General features: G+C 38.2%; 1 protein-coding gene across 1 annotated transcript; it reads left to right on the top strand.

Annotated features, from left to right (window-relative positions):
• The first annotated feature begins 811 nt into the window (after positions 1 to 811).
• LOC100371303 (uncharacterized) lies at positions 812 to 14,674 on the top strand. The gene is made up of 9 exons (XM_002733005.4): positions 812 to 899; positions 1,131 to 1,351; positions 2,374 to 2,448; positions 7,640 to 7,787; positions 9,422 to 9,466; positions 10,079 to 10,214; positions 10,543 to 10,660; positions 12,164 to 12,291; positions 12,703 to 14,674. The coding sequence occupies exons 2-9, from the start codon at positions 1,138 to 1,140 to the stop codon at positions 12,775 to 12,777; spliced, it is 939 nt and encodes a 312-aa protein (XP_002733051.1). The 5' UTR covers positions 812 to 899; positions 1,131 to 1,137; the 3' UTR covers positions 12,778 to 14,674.
• The last annotated feature ends 1,906 nt before the right edge of the window (positions 14,675 to 16,580 follow it).

Raw genomic sequence — 16,580 nt, 5'->3', positions numbered from 1 at the left:
AAGCAAAACAAACACATCGGCTTATACTTGTAGCTGAATGCCGTATTCTTTAGCACTCGTCCGGAACAACTGAGGGAAAATAATATTGTTAATGGTCGTTGAGTTCCAGCCGTCTTTCAGGGCTAGGGCTCACGAGCAATGAACTCCACCTGATCCACCGCCGATATATCTAATCATATTCGCCTCGCCAACATTTATTCAGCTATATCTATCCTTTTCTAATCTGAATGGAGAAAGTGTTTCCGATGTGTAAGATCGTGACTGGTTAAACGAGTTGTGGTTTTAAATCCGAGAGATGACACGCTAATGAAATGGAAACGATGTGCTTGCAAGTGTGCATGTACCGATCATAAACACCGTTAAAGGTTATTTATTATTCAAACGGAAAAAAATCTGCAAATCCTGCTTATGAAAGACTAACAATAACGACAATAAAACAATGGATAATAAATTGCTAACTTTATTAACCGGTTTGAAGTGATAACAAAAATAGACCCCCCCCCCCCGCCCAAGTAATATAAAGATTACTAAAATAGTAATATATAACAACACCGTGACGTCATCATCAAATTCACCCGAAATGGTCTGTGTGTCCCACTGAATTAATCAGTGAGTCTGGCAACATGAATACAACACTTTGATATCATGTATTTGATATTTAACATTTTAAACTTATCCGAATCTCCGCCGGAAATAGTTGTTGGAAAATATATAATGATGTGAACAAGGCCGACTGCCATCACTGCCCCCGGGCTTTGCTCTTTGCGTCATAGGAGTATACCCCCCTGTACCTGCTTTAATAGGTATACCACACACATCACACAGTGCGAATTTTTACTGCCGTCACGGTTGCGGTCTGAGCGTTAGCGAAGTCCAACATATTGCGATCAAGCTTGAAGGTAAAGTAACCCATTGTCAGTTTCCAACTCTATTCAACAACAACGATTAATCAAGTGGAGTTGACATTTTGGTGGGCGCGCCGTGATCGATCGTACAACCACTGAAAGGTTTAACCCGATTGATACACAAACTGCCCCAGAAGACCTGAACAGACTACGTTTATCAATTGTACATTAGCCTTTTTGAAGTTTTGACAGTGTTGACCTGTTTTTTATTTGGGTAAAATACAGCTCCAAGATGAACGAATTTGAGAAAGAAGCCCTGGAAACCCATAACCGGTACCGAAGACGCCACGGGGTGCCGGAGTTGAAATACAGTCAGATTATCGCGGCAGATGCCCAGAAATGGGCGGAGGAACTTGCTAAGTTGGGAACGCTTGAACACAGTGACAAAACAGAGTACGGCGAGAACTGCGCTTCTGGGAGCGGCAGTGGGGACTATGATATGTCTGGTAAGTACAAAGTCAATGAACGCAGCGCGGAGAACCATAATCTTGCAGGGTCCACGGGAGAACCGACTTTTAAATAAGCACCACGCCCCTTACACGCGACATATGGTAATATGGATATCGATAATCTACATACAATAATATCTCCAACAATAATTCTGGCCAAAATTAATATTCGGGTTTCCATCCCTCGCTTCCCACTACATTATAAGCTATTCAGAACACCTTCCATTAACGCCCCTTACCTACATTCGAAAGCTTGTTAACGTCACATGAATGGCGAACGACATGAACTTACTGAAGAGTCATTCAGCTCTAAACGTGGTACGCGCTCATGAACGCCGACGAGTGATGTGCAATATTATTAATCGCCACAACTAACGAACAACACCGTTGCCCAGGCACGTTGTCACTAATATACGTGATGATGTCACGTCGGTAAATTTAACGAGTACGATACGCATTGTATATGAGCATAGTTCTTACGTATTGTTCTCTGGTATTGTTCTCTGCTAATAGTATTTAACCGCGATTTTGTAAGTGGTGAGGTTGGTGGATTTCGGATTTTTCATTTTTTATGTATGTAGAGATGACGGACTGTACGAGTGTTCAAAATGGCCGTCATTGCAGTAGTGCCATACTAGTAATTGCGTCACATGCAGCGGCAGATGGCTCAAAAAAGGTTGAATTATTTAGACTGGTTATTTTCAAACATGTTAATACGATGGAAAAAACGAGGACACACTGAGTTCATTTTTCAAATATTCGCTGATTGTGTTTCTGGATGACGGGAAAATAATTTTGGAGTACACCGTGACGATATTGTCACCCACTCTGTTAGCATGTTTTAGAGAGTCCCGGATAACAGCTCATAACGTGACGCCCCTTTCATCGCCGAGGACATTAACCTACGAGGGCCCACTAGCATTTATATTTACAAAAAAACAAAAAAACACCCAGAATAATGAATCTATAATATTACGTTAAATATGCTAATTTTATGTTAATTTAATTGTCAATTTCAGGCAAGGACGTTTCTATTATGTGGTACAAAGACTACAAGAAGTACGACTTTGATAATCCAGTGTGGGGTGCAGGAGGTAATACAATTACTCAAAATATACGACGTCATTAGTGACGTAGGACTGCTAGGCAATAGACAAATTACAATAAATTTCTTAATAATTAAAATTGACGAAACGTTTCGACAGATACGCCAAAAGTATTCCAAAAATGAATACTAGTACGTGTATTTTGTGTTTAGCGATATATGGTACACATCATGCACTAAGACTTACTGAATGAGATGCATTTTAAATCACGTGACTTTGATGGACAGTGATGTGACATTGATCTGATATAGGTAGTATATAACATTTAGTTGTTCTCATTCGACAGACACTCATTATGATTATGATGAATCATCTTGGCAATGAATAATTCAGTTCCCTACAGAGACGAATTGAGCTTATTCGAATGCGAATCACGTGACCAAATGCCACCACCGCCAAGCGATCGCGAGAAAGAGCGTCGTTTCCTGGAAATTAACGAAATTATATTTGTTTTGTTTTAGTTGCCCGCGATAATAAACCCAAGCAAGTGGTTTGTTACAAGTACCCGTCGACGCGACTTTAACAGACAGTGTATGACATTCCACGACAAATTGAGGAATTTGACTCGTTTAATAGTTCTCAATTGGGCAATTATCATAATGTCAACTAATGGTGCAAATAGTGAAAGTATCGTTCAGAATAGACATAGGAGCTTAGTTCTTGAATTTCACCATTATTTTTTTAAAGAACACACATATATGTCGATTATGACGTGAAAAGGATGATTATTATTCACATCACATTCGTCGTTCTTTATATTTTCCCAATTAGTTCTCGGATTCAGAGTCTAGACACTATCTCTTAGCAACGGTTGTTACTCGCGACGCAACATTAACTCAATAACGTGAAACAAATATAGTGTACCTGAATGATGACAGTTTATTAGCAATACCATGCACCGTTATGACACGGAGTAACCTAACAATAGGATTCCCGTCGCCATGGAAACTGTCTCATCATTTATGCGGTCGGCTAGCTCCCGCCTCGTCGATGAACACGAGCGTGCATAAAGACGGATAGTGCATGACGCCCACGCCAAGGGTCGAACCAATATATACGCTGGGCGGCTAGAAATAGATAATAAAAAACGACATTTTTTAGAGAAAGATCGACACTGAAAGATTAAATGCATGATGGGAAATAGTGCCCGAGAGTCCATACACATTTCACAGTGAAATGAACGACACTTTGACTAGCACATGAAAATATAGTCTTTCCGAAATTTTCCATCCAGTCACCTCAGTGAAAATATCCTCCCATCTCCAAATACATTACGTGTCAATTGACATGTTTTGTGGAGAATGTCAATAATCCAGACAGACCCTGGGGTAAACAAGTATTCTAATTTAAATTTGATTGATGCACCTGAGATCATCGAACCTCTGCCGTTTTAATTATTAAACGTAAAATAGAAGCCTTTTTTTTAATATGTCAATGACCGAATATTCATTGATGATGAGTTGTACTAATTGATTATTCCCAGCAGATTCGTAATTATATATTTTATTTTATTTTATTCTGTCTGGTGGTATTGTTTAATGCAGTGCACGTAAGTTGTAATGCATATGTCTCCGAGCCCCATGACCCATGACCCATGACCCATCTTTCAAACTTAATCTTGATTATATGTCTTTGACTCTAGATATAACGCCACAATACAAAATCCTAAAATGTTACTTTTTTTAACCACTACGATATTGCGTCAACCAACTTCAATTTGTAACTTGAATGCACGTGAAAAAAAATACTAATCACCGTGTCCGAAGCCGTATATCCTTCTATATAAACACACATGTTTTAAAACGTTGTAGAGAAAGTTGTTTTCATGGCCTCATTTCTCGAAAAATTAAATCAAAGATAAAAATTGAAAAAAAAAACATTTACAAATATTGAAACATTTGAAGTGATGTGAAGTTGCCTGAAAAAAACATTCATTCTCTGTTCAGGCCGGCGTTCAGCAAGATTGAAACGCGTATAATTAAGCGAAATGATTGGCTGAAAGTGAAATTGGCTGTAGTTATTGCCCTTGGCTCTTGCCATTGTTACGAGGAACACTAAACCGACACTTGATTCGGGGATAGTTTACAGTGAAAGACTGGTGTATCTACATGTATTTCCTAAATATTAACAGTGAACATTTCTATTCAGTTCCCGGTAAAGAGACCGAAATATACCACCAAACTACTACAACGGGGTTGTGTTAGGAGGACATTTCAGTTGAATAATGACCGCAGCACGATTTCGGATAGCCTGACATGTAGGCGCGATTGACGCCCTCGCCGGCCGAACGGCATGTTGGGTTTGGAGCACCGCGGAGGGCGCAACTCACGCGACCTTGTCAGGCTAGATTTCAGACCACGTGATTTCAGACTGAATCTTCATTTGCTCGTATCATACTGGAATATCTGTGATTTTCAGTCATTCTTTCAGCGATGATTGCAGTGACTGGCTGTGTAAAGCATCTGCCTCCTAAAATTTGATCGCGTGTCGAATTGATAATTATATCCACTAGTATAAGTGCTCATACCCATAGCTTCTTGTTTTCGGTCTATGGTCTACCGGCATGCATTTCGCTGCTCCCAAGCTACAACTATAGCATTGACGCTGTAGTTCGGCGTCTTCTACACCGATCTGACGCATATCGCGCAAGGTGTGCCGGGAGTTTGTTCGAAATTTCGAACGTTTCGAAGTCAATCGTCGATTGGCACGTATTTTACGGATATATTTAATCGTTCCAGAGACCTGTTTACTAAATAATGATAAATGAAACTTAGAAAACTTGTAAGATCAAACTGGGCCCAAATTGCGCAAATTGCAATAAGTTTACGCTGCTAGAGTCTGGTTCGGATGGAGTTCTACGCGTGATTTTATTGCGCTCAAGGACGTTCTATTTTCGAGCTAGTTGAAACCGGAAATAACGCAACTACTTTCGAACTTCAAACACAAATTTGATTATCGTTATTATGTGTTAGTTTCTGTTGTTTCAAAGATTGAATTATGTATGACAATAATATTTCACTCTATAAACAATATTTCACTAAAATATGTGATTCAAAGGCAACCCAAATTGTAAAAAGCAATATCAAGTTCCGCGTATGAATACTATTATAAAGAGGCGGCGGAGCGGAATTTTAGCCAAAATCGGCTAGTGAGGCGTCATATGACACAGGTTTGTGCTGGGACAGCGCTTCCGGTGACGACACAACGACAACTATAGACCTTAGAAAGAGAGTCTATGGTACAACACAGTCTCGTTAACAATAGAGCATGGAGCTCCATGAATAAAAATAAAGATAAAACTGTGATCACGTGACAATCATCTGACAGTTTCTTTAATTAAATCTGTCGACATTCCCAATAAAATTACTTCAATAAAAAAACGCGGGTTGTTCATTTCGATACTATTCCTCAAATTCTCTTCCCAGAGCCCAATCATACCATGTACAAACTAAACTTCCCATTTAATAAAACACTGTTTTGGCAATAGTGAGTATGACAATAACTATAACCCCGCGCACTTAATTACGGCATACCTGTCTTGTAACGTTTCTATACCACGTGATACCAACATCCGGGACATCGTAAATAACAGCTGTGGTAGTCGTCAATATATCATGATAGAAACTGAAATGCTGACGTTATATTACAGTTATATTTACAGTCGGCCAATCTATCGATATAATTTAAATTTATTATTATATACACATTGCACCTGCAAGGAATTTATCATATAGTTCACAATTATTAGTGTTCATTCAGAATTCGGATTTTTAAAGAATTTTGTTTCATTTCATCATCGAATGAATGAGCTCTGCAGCTAGCCATGACCTTGAGCCCAATATTACTTTACTGGGTGTTAGTGCATGGCCACCAGATACGCCTTACCATCGTAAGATATATCTGTCGCCGTTATCATTGTAAACAGTCCAAGTCTACTTCCGTTGAATGGATGTATGTGTGCTGCCGCTGATCCGATATCATAGTTGAAAGGTTATACACCATTATATTAATTTGATTGGAACATTTGAGCACCGTCCCTCAGGTGTTGAGGGACGGTGATTTGGATACCCAACCTTACCAAACGGGGTTTCGCTGTACTTTCTATAAATTAACACGTATTGGCGGCCATCATGGAGAACAAAATTACTCCTTTATTTCCCTGCGTACAAACAAATAATTTCATTATGGTGTAACGCCTATGTAATCACCAAACTCAAAGATTCCCAGTTTTACAGTAGAGTCAAAGCTTATTTATATCTTAGGCAGAATTTGATACGCCTGAAAAACCTGTCCACTAATAAGCTATCTGATTGGTCTGACTGCTATGTGTTAGGGTTGGCCAGCCAATTAGACACGATTTTGTAAATAACTTGGTTGTGTAGTCGTCCGTAATTTAGGATGCGAGCATAATAGAATTTTTGAAAGATCTGTTTTATTGATTGGTGACCTCAGATCAAAAAAGATATTGACGGGGAAAATAACAACGTTCCTTGTTCTCATTATTATGTCATTTGAGTGATTTGTCGCGCGATGGCGCTATTTATATGAATGGTAGGAGTAAGTTAAAGTAGAAGTCTACCTATAATAGAAAATATTGAAAATTTATTCATTTTGCAATAAATGTTCCCCGGGCAATGTAATGATATTGACTTAAAAAAGTTGGGGTTCACCAGCTTAAATTCCGAGACAATGATGTTGTATGTTAGAGGACAGAGTGGCCATTTTGTCAGTATTATAACGTTTCAATACCACAGATATTGTACCATATATCAAATTATAGGCTGGTGACATAGGCTGAAAAAATTATATATTGTGTCTGATGGATTTCTTTTTGCTGGCCTAACGTATTGTATCAAAACATTATGTTTTATGGAATTGTTATAAAAGTAGCGATTTTTGAAACTACAAAAAATGCTATTTCAGGGTGCCATGAGGCACTAGCTCCATGGCAGTAAATAATAACCCAATGAACATTGTCGTTTTATTTATGAATAGGCTTCTAATTTATTCGTTTTTCTTTCGAAGAAACGTACCGATACATACATTTACCATGGGATAGCAATCTCATCAAAGTGTTATCTGCCACGGTGACTGAACGAAGTCGTAACTTATTTGAAAATTATTTGCCCTTTTTTTATTTTTTTTTATTTTTTATTTTCAACGTGTTTATTTAAATTAGGACATTTCACACAGATGGTGTGGAAGAGCAGTACGGAGTTCGGGATTGGTAAAACAAAGAATGCTGATGGAAAGATTTTTATTGTCGGTCATTATCTACCTGCTGGCAACATAAAAGGACAATATGAAAATAATGTCTTCCCGGCAAGGTAATAACGCCCTCAAACAGTTTTTTTTAGCTCAGCTGTCGACTTTGTCGAGCGGAGCTTATCATATGACTGATTGTCCGTCGTCGTCCGTCGTCGTCGTCCGTCGTCCGTCGTCCGTGTCAATGTTTTACTTTTTCGACTTCTTCTTGAAAACTACAAGCCTGAATGCTTTGATACTTGGTGTATATGTACCTTGGGTAGACCTCTCTTAGGTTTGTTCATTTCATGTTGATGTCTTCAATTCTCTAATTTTGGTGAATATTTTTGTCATTTTTGGTAAAAAGTGATATTTTCAACTTCTTGTTAAAAACCGCAAGTGCAATTGCTTTGATATTACATAAATAGGTACTACATGTGGACCTCTCTCAGATTTGTTCATTTTGTAATGATATCTTTAATTCTCTAATTTTGGTGAATATTTTTGTCATTTTTGGTAAAAAGTGATATTTTCAACTTCTTGTTAAAAACCGCAAGCGCAATTGCTTTGATATTACATAAATAGGTACTACATGTGGACCTCTCTCAGAATTGTTCATTTTGTAATGATATCTTTAATTCTCTAATTTTGGTGAATATTTTTGTCATTTTTGGTAAAAAGTGATATTTTCAACTTCTTGTTAAAAACCGCAAGTGCAATTGCTTTGATATTACATATATAGGTACTACATGTGGACCTCTCTCAGAATTGTTCACTTTGTAATGATATCTTTAATTCTCTAATTTTGGTGAATATTTTTATCATTTTTGGTAAAAAGTGATATTTTCGACTTCGTGTTAAAAACCGCAAGTCCAATTGCTTTGATATTACATATATAGGTACTACATGTGGACCTCTCTCAGATTTGTTCATTTTGTGATGATGTCTTCAATTCTCTAATTTTCGTGAATATTTTTGTAATTTTTGGTAAAAAGTGATATTTTCGACTTCTTGTTAAAAACCAATAGTTCAATTGCTTTGATATTACATATTTAGATACTACATGTAGACCTTTCTCAGATTTGTTCATTTCGTGATGATATCTTGGATTCTATAATTTTGGTGAATATTTTTGGCATATTTGGTAAAAAGTGATATTTTCGACTTCTTGTTAAAAACCAAAAGTTCAATTGCTTTGATATTACATATATAGATACTACATGTAGACCTTTCTCAGATTTGTTCATTTCGTGATGATATCTTCAATTCTCTAATTTTGGTGAATATTTTGGTCATTTTTGGTAGAAAGTGATATTTTCGACTTTTTGTTAAAAAAGTCCGACTGCTTTGATACTATACATATTGTTCATTTTCTGATGATGTCTTCAGTTCTTTTATTGAAATGTGCATTTCTAACAGCGGAGCTATCTCAGCCGATAGGCTGCTTGTTTTTATCAAGTTCGCGTCAGTGGAATCTTGCCACGTAATTCGAACACGCGCCGCGTGACGACTGTGGCAAATTTGATGAGAAGTGACAGACATAAGGGCGGTGGTCGTCGCGCCGCGTCCTGTTCGATGTGAGACTCATAGCGACGTACACAACGCGTGTAAAATACATTGTTTGTTTACATGAAATTCGAACACGCGCTGCGCGACGACCACCGCGCTCTAACCAAGATGGATCCTAACATGAATAACAATATCGTTATTTTTACAGTGGCCCGGTTGATGACGACGAAGAAGAAAAGTCGGCGAAACGAATGTAAGTTGTTGTTAATGTCAAGCGTTCTCTGTTATTTACCCAATAATAATAACAATAAGAAACACTTAAAAATAATAACAAAAGTAAGCCACACACAACTGAAAAACAAATGGTAACAAGAAAAAAAAGCCTCTCATTGTTAACAAACAATCGTCTACCATATTAGAATGTACAAGAAGTACACATCATTTTGCCCACCCGAGGGAAAACATAAAGCATTCTACGTGAAACCCCGGCGCAAATACGAAGAATCCGACAAGATATGGTTTACAAAGCAGCCGATGGGTCATAATTCTATTCAACTCGTGGTGACAGATTTATTCCGATCTGATGGAATCGTTGGAAACTTGAAAACCATAGTCTACTCAATTCATGCACGTGCGCAGGTGCGACCCTCTCGCTTTAAATTGGTGGCCTGGTCACATTAAAAGAGAAAACTGTCAACCAATGGGATTGTTAATTATGGGACATGATGATTAAATTTAAACATTCGATAATAAAATTCGGATTGATATTGGTACAATTATCTGTCGTTTAAATGTCTAGTTGTTTCCTAGTGACACTCATCCCCCGCAGCAGACGCTAATTAATTGAACTCTACCCTCTCCGTAGCGGCCCTCAAATATGCGATGTCTGCAAACAGGAAGTGAAAAAATTCTACGAAACCAAAGACGGAGGCGTTCTCTGCGTGGAAGACTACGAGAAACAAGCTCCCAAGTGTGCTGGGTGCGATGAGTCGGTTATCGGGGTAAGTCGGCGCTCCTGGTTCGTATGCTTCGATAAATACATTGTATTTGATGACCAGTATTTTTTCCACAAGATGCATGTAATCCAAAATGCTAAATATGATTTTACGTTCCACTTATTTCACACTATGAATGAAATAAACATACAACTAATAGAATTCCATCTTGGCACAAAGTAATGTTTTTTTTGTTTTTTTTTTACCGGCATTCTGGTTGATCAGTCAAACTCCCATTTGTACTTGTCATTCACTGAACGCCAGGAACTACGGTAGGTAGTCGGGGCAATGGTCAACAGCGGTATTATACTATTCTCGTGTACTTTTCTATTAGGAGATTATTTCCGCTATGGAAAAGAAATGGCATACTAAATGTTTTGTATGCGCCGAGTGTAAGAAGCCGTTCGATGGTCCTTTCTTCCATAAAGAAGGAAAGCCGTATTGCAAACCTGGTAAGTCATCCGACAAGTCTTTCTTGCTGGATCTGCTACTGGTTTCTTTTTTTTTTTTGTATAAAATTGAACAAATTTAATTTATGCATTAATTATGAGCGACGTCAAATTCTGTCTAACGGCATATACTGCAGCTAACGACAGCTTCCCGCCAAAGTCCCCAACTTTATTACTACGGACCAACAGCTTTATTGCCACGGTACTGCTATGGGACGGCGTAGACGGGAAAATAATAAGACACTTATAAAGTCTGGTCACGAAATGTTCAATCGAGCAGATCAGTTTAATAGGTTTCATACTGAATGAAAGGACACATAGAATGTATCCATTGTGAGTCTTGTGGTTTCGTTTAGGAATCCCTCTTTTGTTTGCATGTAAAGGAGGGGAAGTTGTAATTGAATTGGAGTTCAGAACGTCTACCCGAAGTCAATTAATCGTTCCATGGGAGTATTTACGTGTGGTCGTACTTTTTGCAAGCTTAAAGGGTGGTGGTCGTTGCGATGCGCATTTGTGTTAATAAACATTGTTTTTCCCACAATCCAATGCGCTCTTCTAATGGTAAGCACAAGTATGAGTTTTGACCTGGGCGCGACTTGCACTAATTACAGTCGGTGACTCCTTCGATACCTTCCAATCACCTGAACAATATCTAATTAAAGCTTGTGTACATCTCAGTTAGCACTCATTGGTCTGCGCAACAGTCAAAGTCGCCATCTTTGTATATATGAGACCCCAATCTCCACGCACGATTCTTCAAATCACCTCTGCCACGCTTGATTATGCATTTATGTAAATCAAGGGTCATTGTTAGGGTCAAACCCGAACTATATTTAAATATGGCGGAGTTCGCGGGAACTTTAAAACGTGTTTAAAATGAATACAATTCTGACGTGGAATTGAAACTAAAGCAGTTATGAAAAGTGTGTGGGAAGAGAAAGATTTAATAGTTTCCTTGCCAACTGGGTATGGGCCGCCGTCTTGAATAACTGAACAACACCTGCTTTTTGATATGTGGCCAATCATAGCGTGAAAGTCATGTGTGGCAGAGGTGTTAGCCTGACTGCGCTAAGAACTCTGGGATGGAGAGTAATGAGACCCATATATCTCGCGGATGCGTAGCGCGACGACTACCGCCCTTTAAAGGACGGCGTTCGTCGTGTAGCATACGTTCTCAGCCATGTACACAAACAATGTATTTACACGCGTTCAATACTAGTACGTCGCATGGGACCATATCAAAATCGAGGCGTCGTGGAGTTCATTTTGCGAGGACATGCCCCACTAATCGTTTATCACATAACATATTGAATAGATAAAATGTAAACATGTGTTGACTTCACATTTCAAATAAATGTTTTGTTTTCAATAAATATTACCTTTTTCGTCCGACGTTGAATTTCTTGTAAATTGTAGAACTCAACTATGAGGGCGCATCAGGAGATAATTGAGACAGTGGTGGATACTTCAGAAATTAACGCGGGGTTGTTTGTCTAAATTTGACAGATTATGAGAAGATATTTATGGGAGGTGAACAGAAGCCGACGGAATGTCATGGATGCAAGGAGGCGATAGAAAACAAGTGGATAAAGGCCTTAGGATACGCATGGCATCATGGGTGTTTTAAATGCAAGGTGAGCAGGGTTTCTGGTGGATCCAGAAATTCGGTATAAAGGGGTGGGGCGCTCCTATTGACGGGACCGAAATAGACCTCCGGTGGGCTGAGTTTGTCAATTGATTTGTCAATTTGTTTGTTGTGGGCTGACGGGGCGCGCCTGGCGAACGGTGAAAACATTATGCAGTTAGGGGTAACTTTTGGGGAGGGTGATCGGACGATGCCCCTGTGTTACGCGTTAAAATGTCTAAAACACAACGACGAGGGCGCAGTATATAACGACGGGGCTTACCATGTACTAGGATGCAACACGGTTTTTAGTAACCGTGGTTGCAACAAGGACATTACTGCAACTTTTCATTGTTTTTACAAGACACATAAAATACCGAACAAATGTTTCACAGAATTAACCGTGTCTTTTGTTTTTTAGGGATGCGAAAAATCGCTGGAGGGCGAATCCTTCTTCAAGAAGAACGAAGACCCATATTGTGAAAAGTGCGCCTAATAAACTTGAGCGTGCCTGCTTACATCAGACGCATGCGCGTTCTGAATGTATTGGCTGGTGTCACGAGCGGGGCACATACTACAGTGGTGGCGGCACCGTGGGGGCAGTGGGGGCGGTCGTGAAACACTCATCTATATCTGTCACTAAAATCCACCGCAAATGTCGGTAGAAATGCACACCGTGCGGCCCAACGTAAGAGATATATACCTAAGTGTACCATCAAAATTTGCTCCCCAAAATGCAGGAAACAGCGTTTCAGAGGGTCTAGATTTCAAAATTTTACCGGGGGAGCATGCCCCGAACCCCCAAGAAAGGTCGCGTTGACATTCATTCACATAAAATGACATTCACATAAAATCTTCGCCCCCACAGTCAAAAAAAGCTGCCACCGCCTCTGTACTATGTGGTTACTTGAATATAATGCACCTCAAAACCTAAAACAAATACACCCCGTGTCACGGGGTTGTTTACCTTTGACTTTGGAAACTCCCATGGTCCTTTGCGCGGATACACGAACAGTTCCAATGTTTCGCTGTAGAAATACAACGCCCACACGTGGTGATGTACAGAAATAAATATCACCACGTTTGTCAGTTTGTATTGCAATTACTACTAGTAGAAACTCTTTAGCATATTTCTAATTTAGTTTTAACTCGTACAATATGTATTCACCCATTGTTTACTATAGCCAGAACGCTGTACTTACATGAATCGTTATGGCATTCATACGTACAACACCTCGCCATGTTACAACTTTTAAGTTGTCAGTTAACTGGCCCTCTAGAGGCGAAATAACGCCAGGCAAAGCGGATGTTTGTCGTCTGCTTCACAGCCCGTTTTATACCCGATATTTAGGACATTTCGCAGCACATACAAGTTGTTTTTATCGACAGAATTCATTCATAGATCTCAAATGTCATGTACAGTGTGTCAAAAGCCACACCTCTGCCCCCTTTAAAGTTAGTCAGCGATGTAAATCAAAATGCGGCATATTGTCCTTCATAGATAATGTTATGCATATTTCCGGTGAAATGACATTATTATATATCAGGGTGCGATCGGCAGGAATATCATATTTTTCTCGCCTAAATGCATGTTATAGTATAGTCTCAACATTTCCTGCGAATTCCAACTTATGTGTACTGCCCTCAACGGCATTTGGTTGGAATGATACGCGGGACACGCAAGCGAGCACCTGAGGTAGAATCACAGTAGCAGTAGTTGGAGGGGCCGCTGAAATTAAAATATTGACTGCATGAGAGCGCACAGCGTACACGCTTATAACCTGGGTGCCATGCCACGGCGTGAAAACTGATGTAAAGCAAATAACAATGTCGTGTTTTATTGTAGGGCTTCCATAAGTAAGTTGAACTTAAATATAATCTTAATTATACGATGCTATTTAACGTGTATGCAACAATTGTAGCGATTGAGGCCATGTATTCTCATTGTATTGTTTTTATATGTTTCTTTTTTTAATTGATGACGATCCGGTTTATTTTATGTATATTTTGACTCATTGTTATTCTGTTTCTATTGGTTATGAAATTAAATATTACTTATTTTACTCAAACCTGATCACGTGACTCATAGAGAAGTTGTTTTCCCGAAATAATTAAAACTGAATTACAAGAAGTCACTGTTGAAAGATATTGCTGAGGTCACCATCTTGGTTGTTTTTCTGTTCTCGTGGTTCACGTGAGTCGCGCGGTATTATATATAAAATAAGTTTACTCTATTCAAGTGTGGGTATATACATTCCTAGCTTAGAGCTGTTATTTTGAAAGTATGCTTTAGTGGTATAACAGTTGAAGAATATTTTGTGTTTCTAAATTGTATTTGTTTTCATGAAGCTATGTACTGTTACAACGAGATAAAATACACTAATATTATAAAATTACGTGTCCTGGTCCCTATATAGTCCTTAGTTCGATCTTAGGCCCAAAAAACTTGTTTTGTTGCCCTCAGCGACCGACCGGAAAATATGAATTATCGGGTCGCGGTTTTTTTTTTTTTTTTTAATAGGCTCAAATATTAAAAACTCACCATTTTAAACAGTAAACAAGTATTTCCTCTAAAAATTAACGATTCCGGACCGTTGTTTGATCCCCAGGAAAGTGGCGACTTTGAACCTCGGGTTGATTTGTATTTCTCTGACATGTTCCGTATACTATGAAGTCTGAAGAGCAAACGTCTTTTGCATTTCAGGCCATTTTGACATTTGCGATTCGACGGATAGTTGGTGCACAATATTAAAAATATTAGTATTTTCTTAATTATATAAAAACATTATTTTTAATCATTATTTTTAGTAGTAAATATAATTTTTAATACATGAAATGCACAAAATTTTATTGAATTTACAAAAAAAAAAAAAAAATCCGACCGACCGACCCAATTTTTCAATTTTCCGACTTGAGGGAAACATAAGTTTTTTTTTTGGCCTTAATATTAGTGTTCATAGTTTTGGCTATATACGCCCAGTCTATCGATGGCGACAATCTTACACAATATACTGTGAAGCTCCTCCAAGAAAATTATTCCTATGAAAACTACACATGAATAAACAATAGGTACTGGTGAGTATAAGTCCATAAAACAAACACATTGACACGTGCTCTGACAAAACATGCCGAATAATTTCAAAGACATCGTAGCCAGATAAAAATCATTTTTTTCTCGTGGCATGTATAGGAGGAATAGAACGGCGACATGCATGGTCACCGCATCAGACTCAGACCACTGAAGCTCAGACAAATTTAAACTTTATTGAAAACGCATAATCATCTCAGGAGGAATTAAAATGGTTACATTACAAAAAAATACAGTACAATAATATAAACAAACAAACAGCTTATCAAGTATTTCTACGAATTGAGGTTTTACTCTCTTGTTTTGAATTAATATTGAAATAATATTAGCAAATGCAATGTCCACGTTAATAATTTCGTCACTCATTAAATATACAAGTTTGTCATTCGTCGCGAAGGTGAAATTTGTCATGATAACTTCAAATAGTAATTTACTTTTTTTAATTGTCATTCCAATAATCAATACATTGTTCTTTCATAATTTGCTCAGAAGATGTTAGTATTTTGTTTGTATTAATTATCTGCGTTTCATTCATGTTATCTAAATCTGTCCTGGACCATTTACTGCTTTTTTCAATATTTCATTGGACTTCACTTCATAGTAGTATTTGATTCGCTATTTTTGTATGAAAACGTGAAGCAGGTGAACTCTTTCCATTGTATGAATGTATCTTCTCAGTCAGAATTTAGAACGAATCTCAGATTTGCACATTCATCATAGCCGTCAATAAGTATTCGTCTAATCAGTTTCTGAATCAGGGAGAGTAATGGTTTTATATTTAGATTTTATTTTGGCTCGCTTCTCCGCTTTTTGGCGTTTTATGTTTTTAAAACCCAGATAACGCCTAATCGTCGGGTCGCCCTCGTGTCAGCCACGCTTTTACCTACATTGTTCAGTTGTTTGAAGCGTAGCCGAAGATTGTCGAATATACCCATTATTTGAATTCTCCGGAAATGATGTCCCACGATTTCGATCTTTAATAATAGACACATTCGCTTTGCACTCATGTTAGGAGAAAATGGCCATAGATGTGAGGAAAATTTCACACAAGTGAACACTGCTTTCGTAAAGACAAATACCTAGCCCCCCCATACAAAAAGTGCTCAAATATCGACAGAAAAAAATAAAAATCACGATAAATATATTACTTTAATTTAGCTAATTATATATTCATATACGCCGAGTATGAACATTCAAGTTTACAGCATTTG

Source organism: Saccoglossus kowalevskii, chromosome 17 (assembly GCF_978046115.1).
Source record: "Saccoglossus kowalevskii chromosome 17, keSacKowa6.1, whole genome shotgun sequence".
Taxonomy (NCBI): Eukaryota; Metazoa; Hemichordata; class Enteropneusta; family Harrimaniidae; genus Saccoglossus; species Saccoglossus kowalevskii.
Note: the sequence above shows the minus strand (reverse complement) of the source record. Positions and strands in the feature narration are given on the sequence as shown.

Excerpts from the sequence above, each read along its gene's own strand:
- LOC100371303 (XM_002733005.4), top strand. The coding sequence starts at position 1,138 with ATGAACGAATTTGAGAAAGAAGCCCTGGAAACCCATAACCGGTACCGA. Across the intron at positions 9,467-10,078 it reads GAAAAGTCGGCGAAACGAAT|CGGCCCTCAAATATGCGATG; the intron begins GTAAGTTGTTGT and ends CCCTCTCCGTAG. Across the intron at positions 10,661-12,163 it reads AAAGCCGTATTGCAAACCTG|ATTATGAGAAGATATTTATG; the intron begins GTAAGTCATCCG and ends TAAATTTGACAG.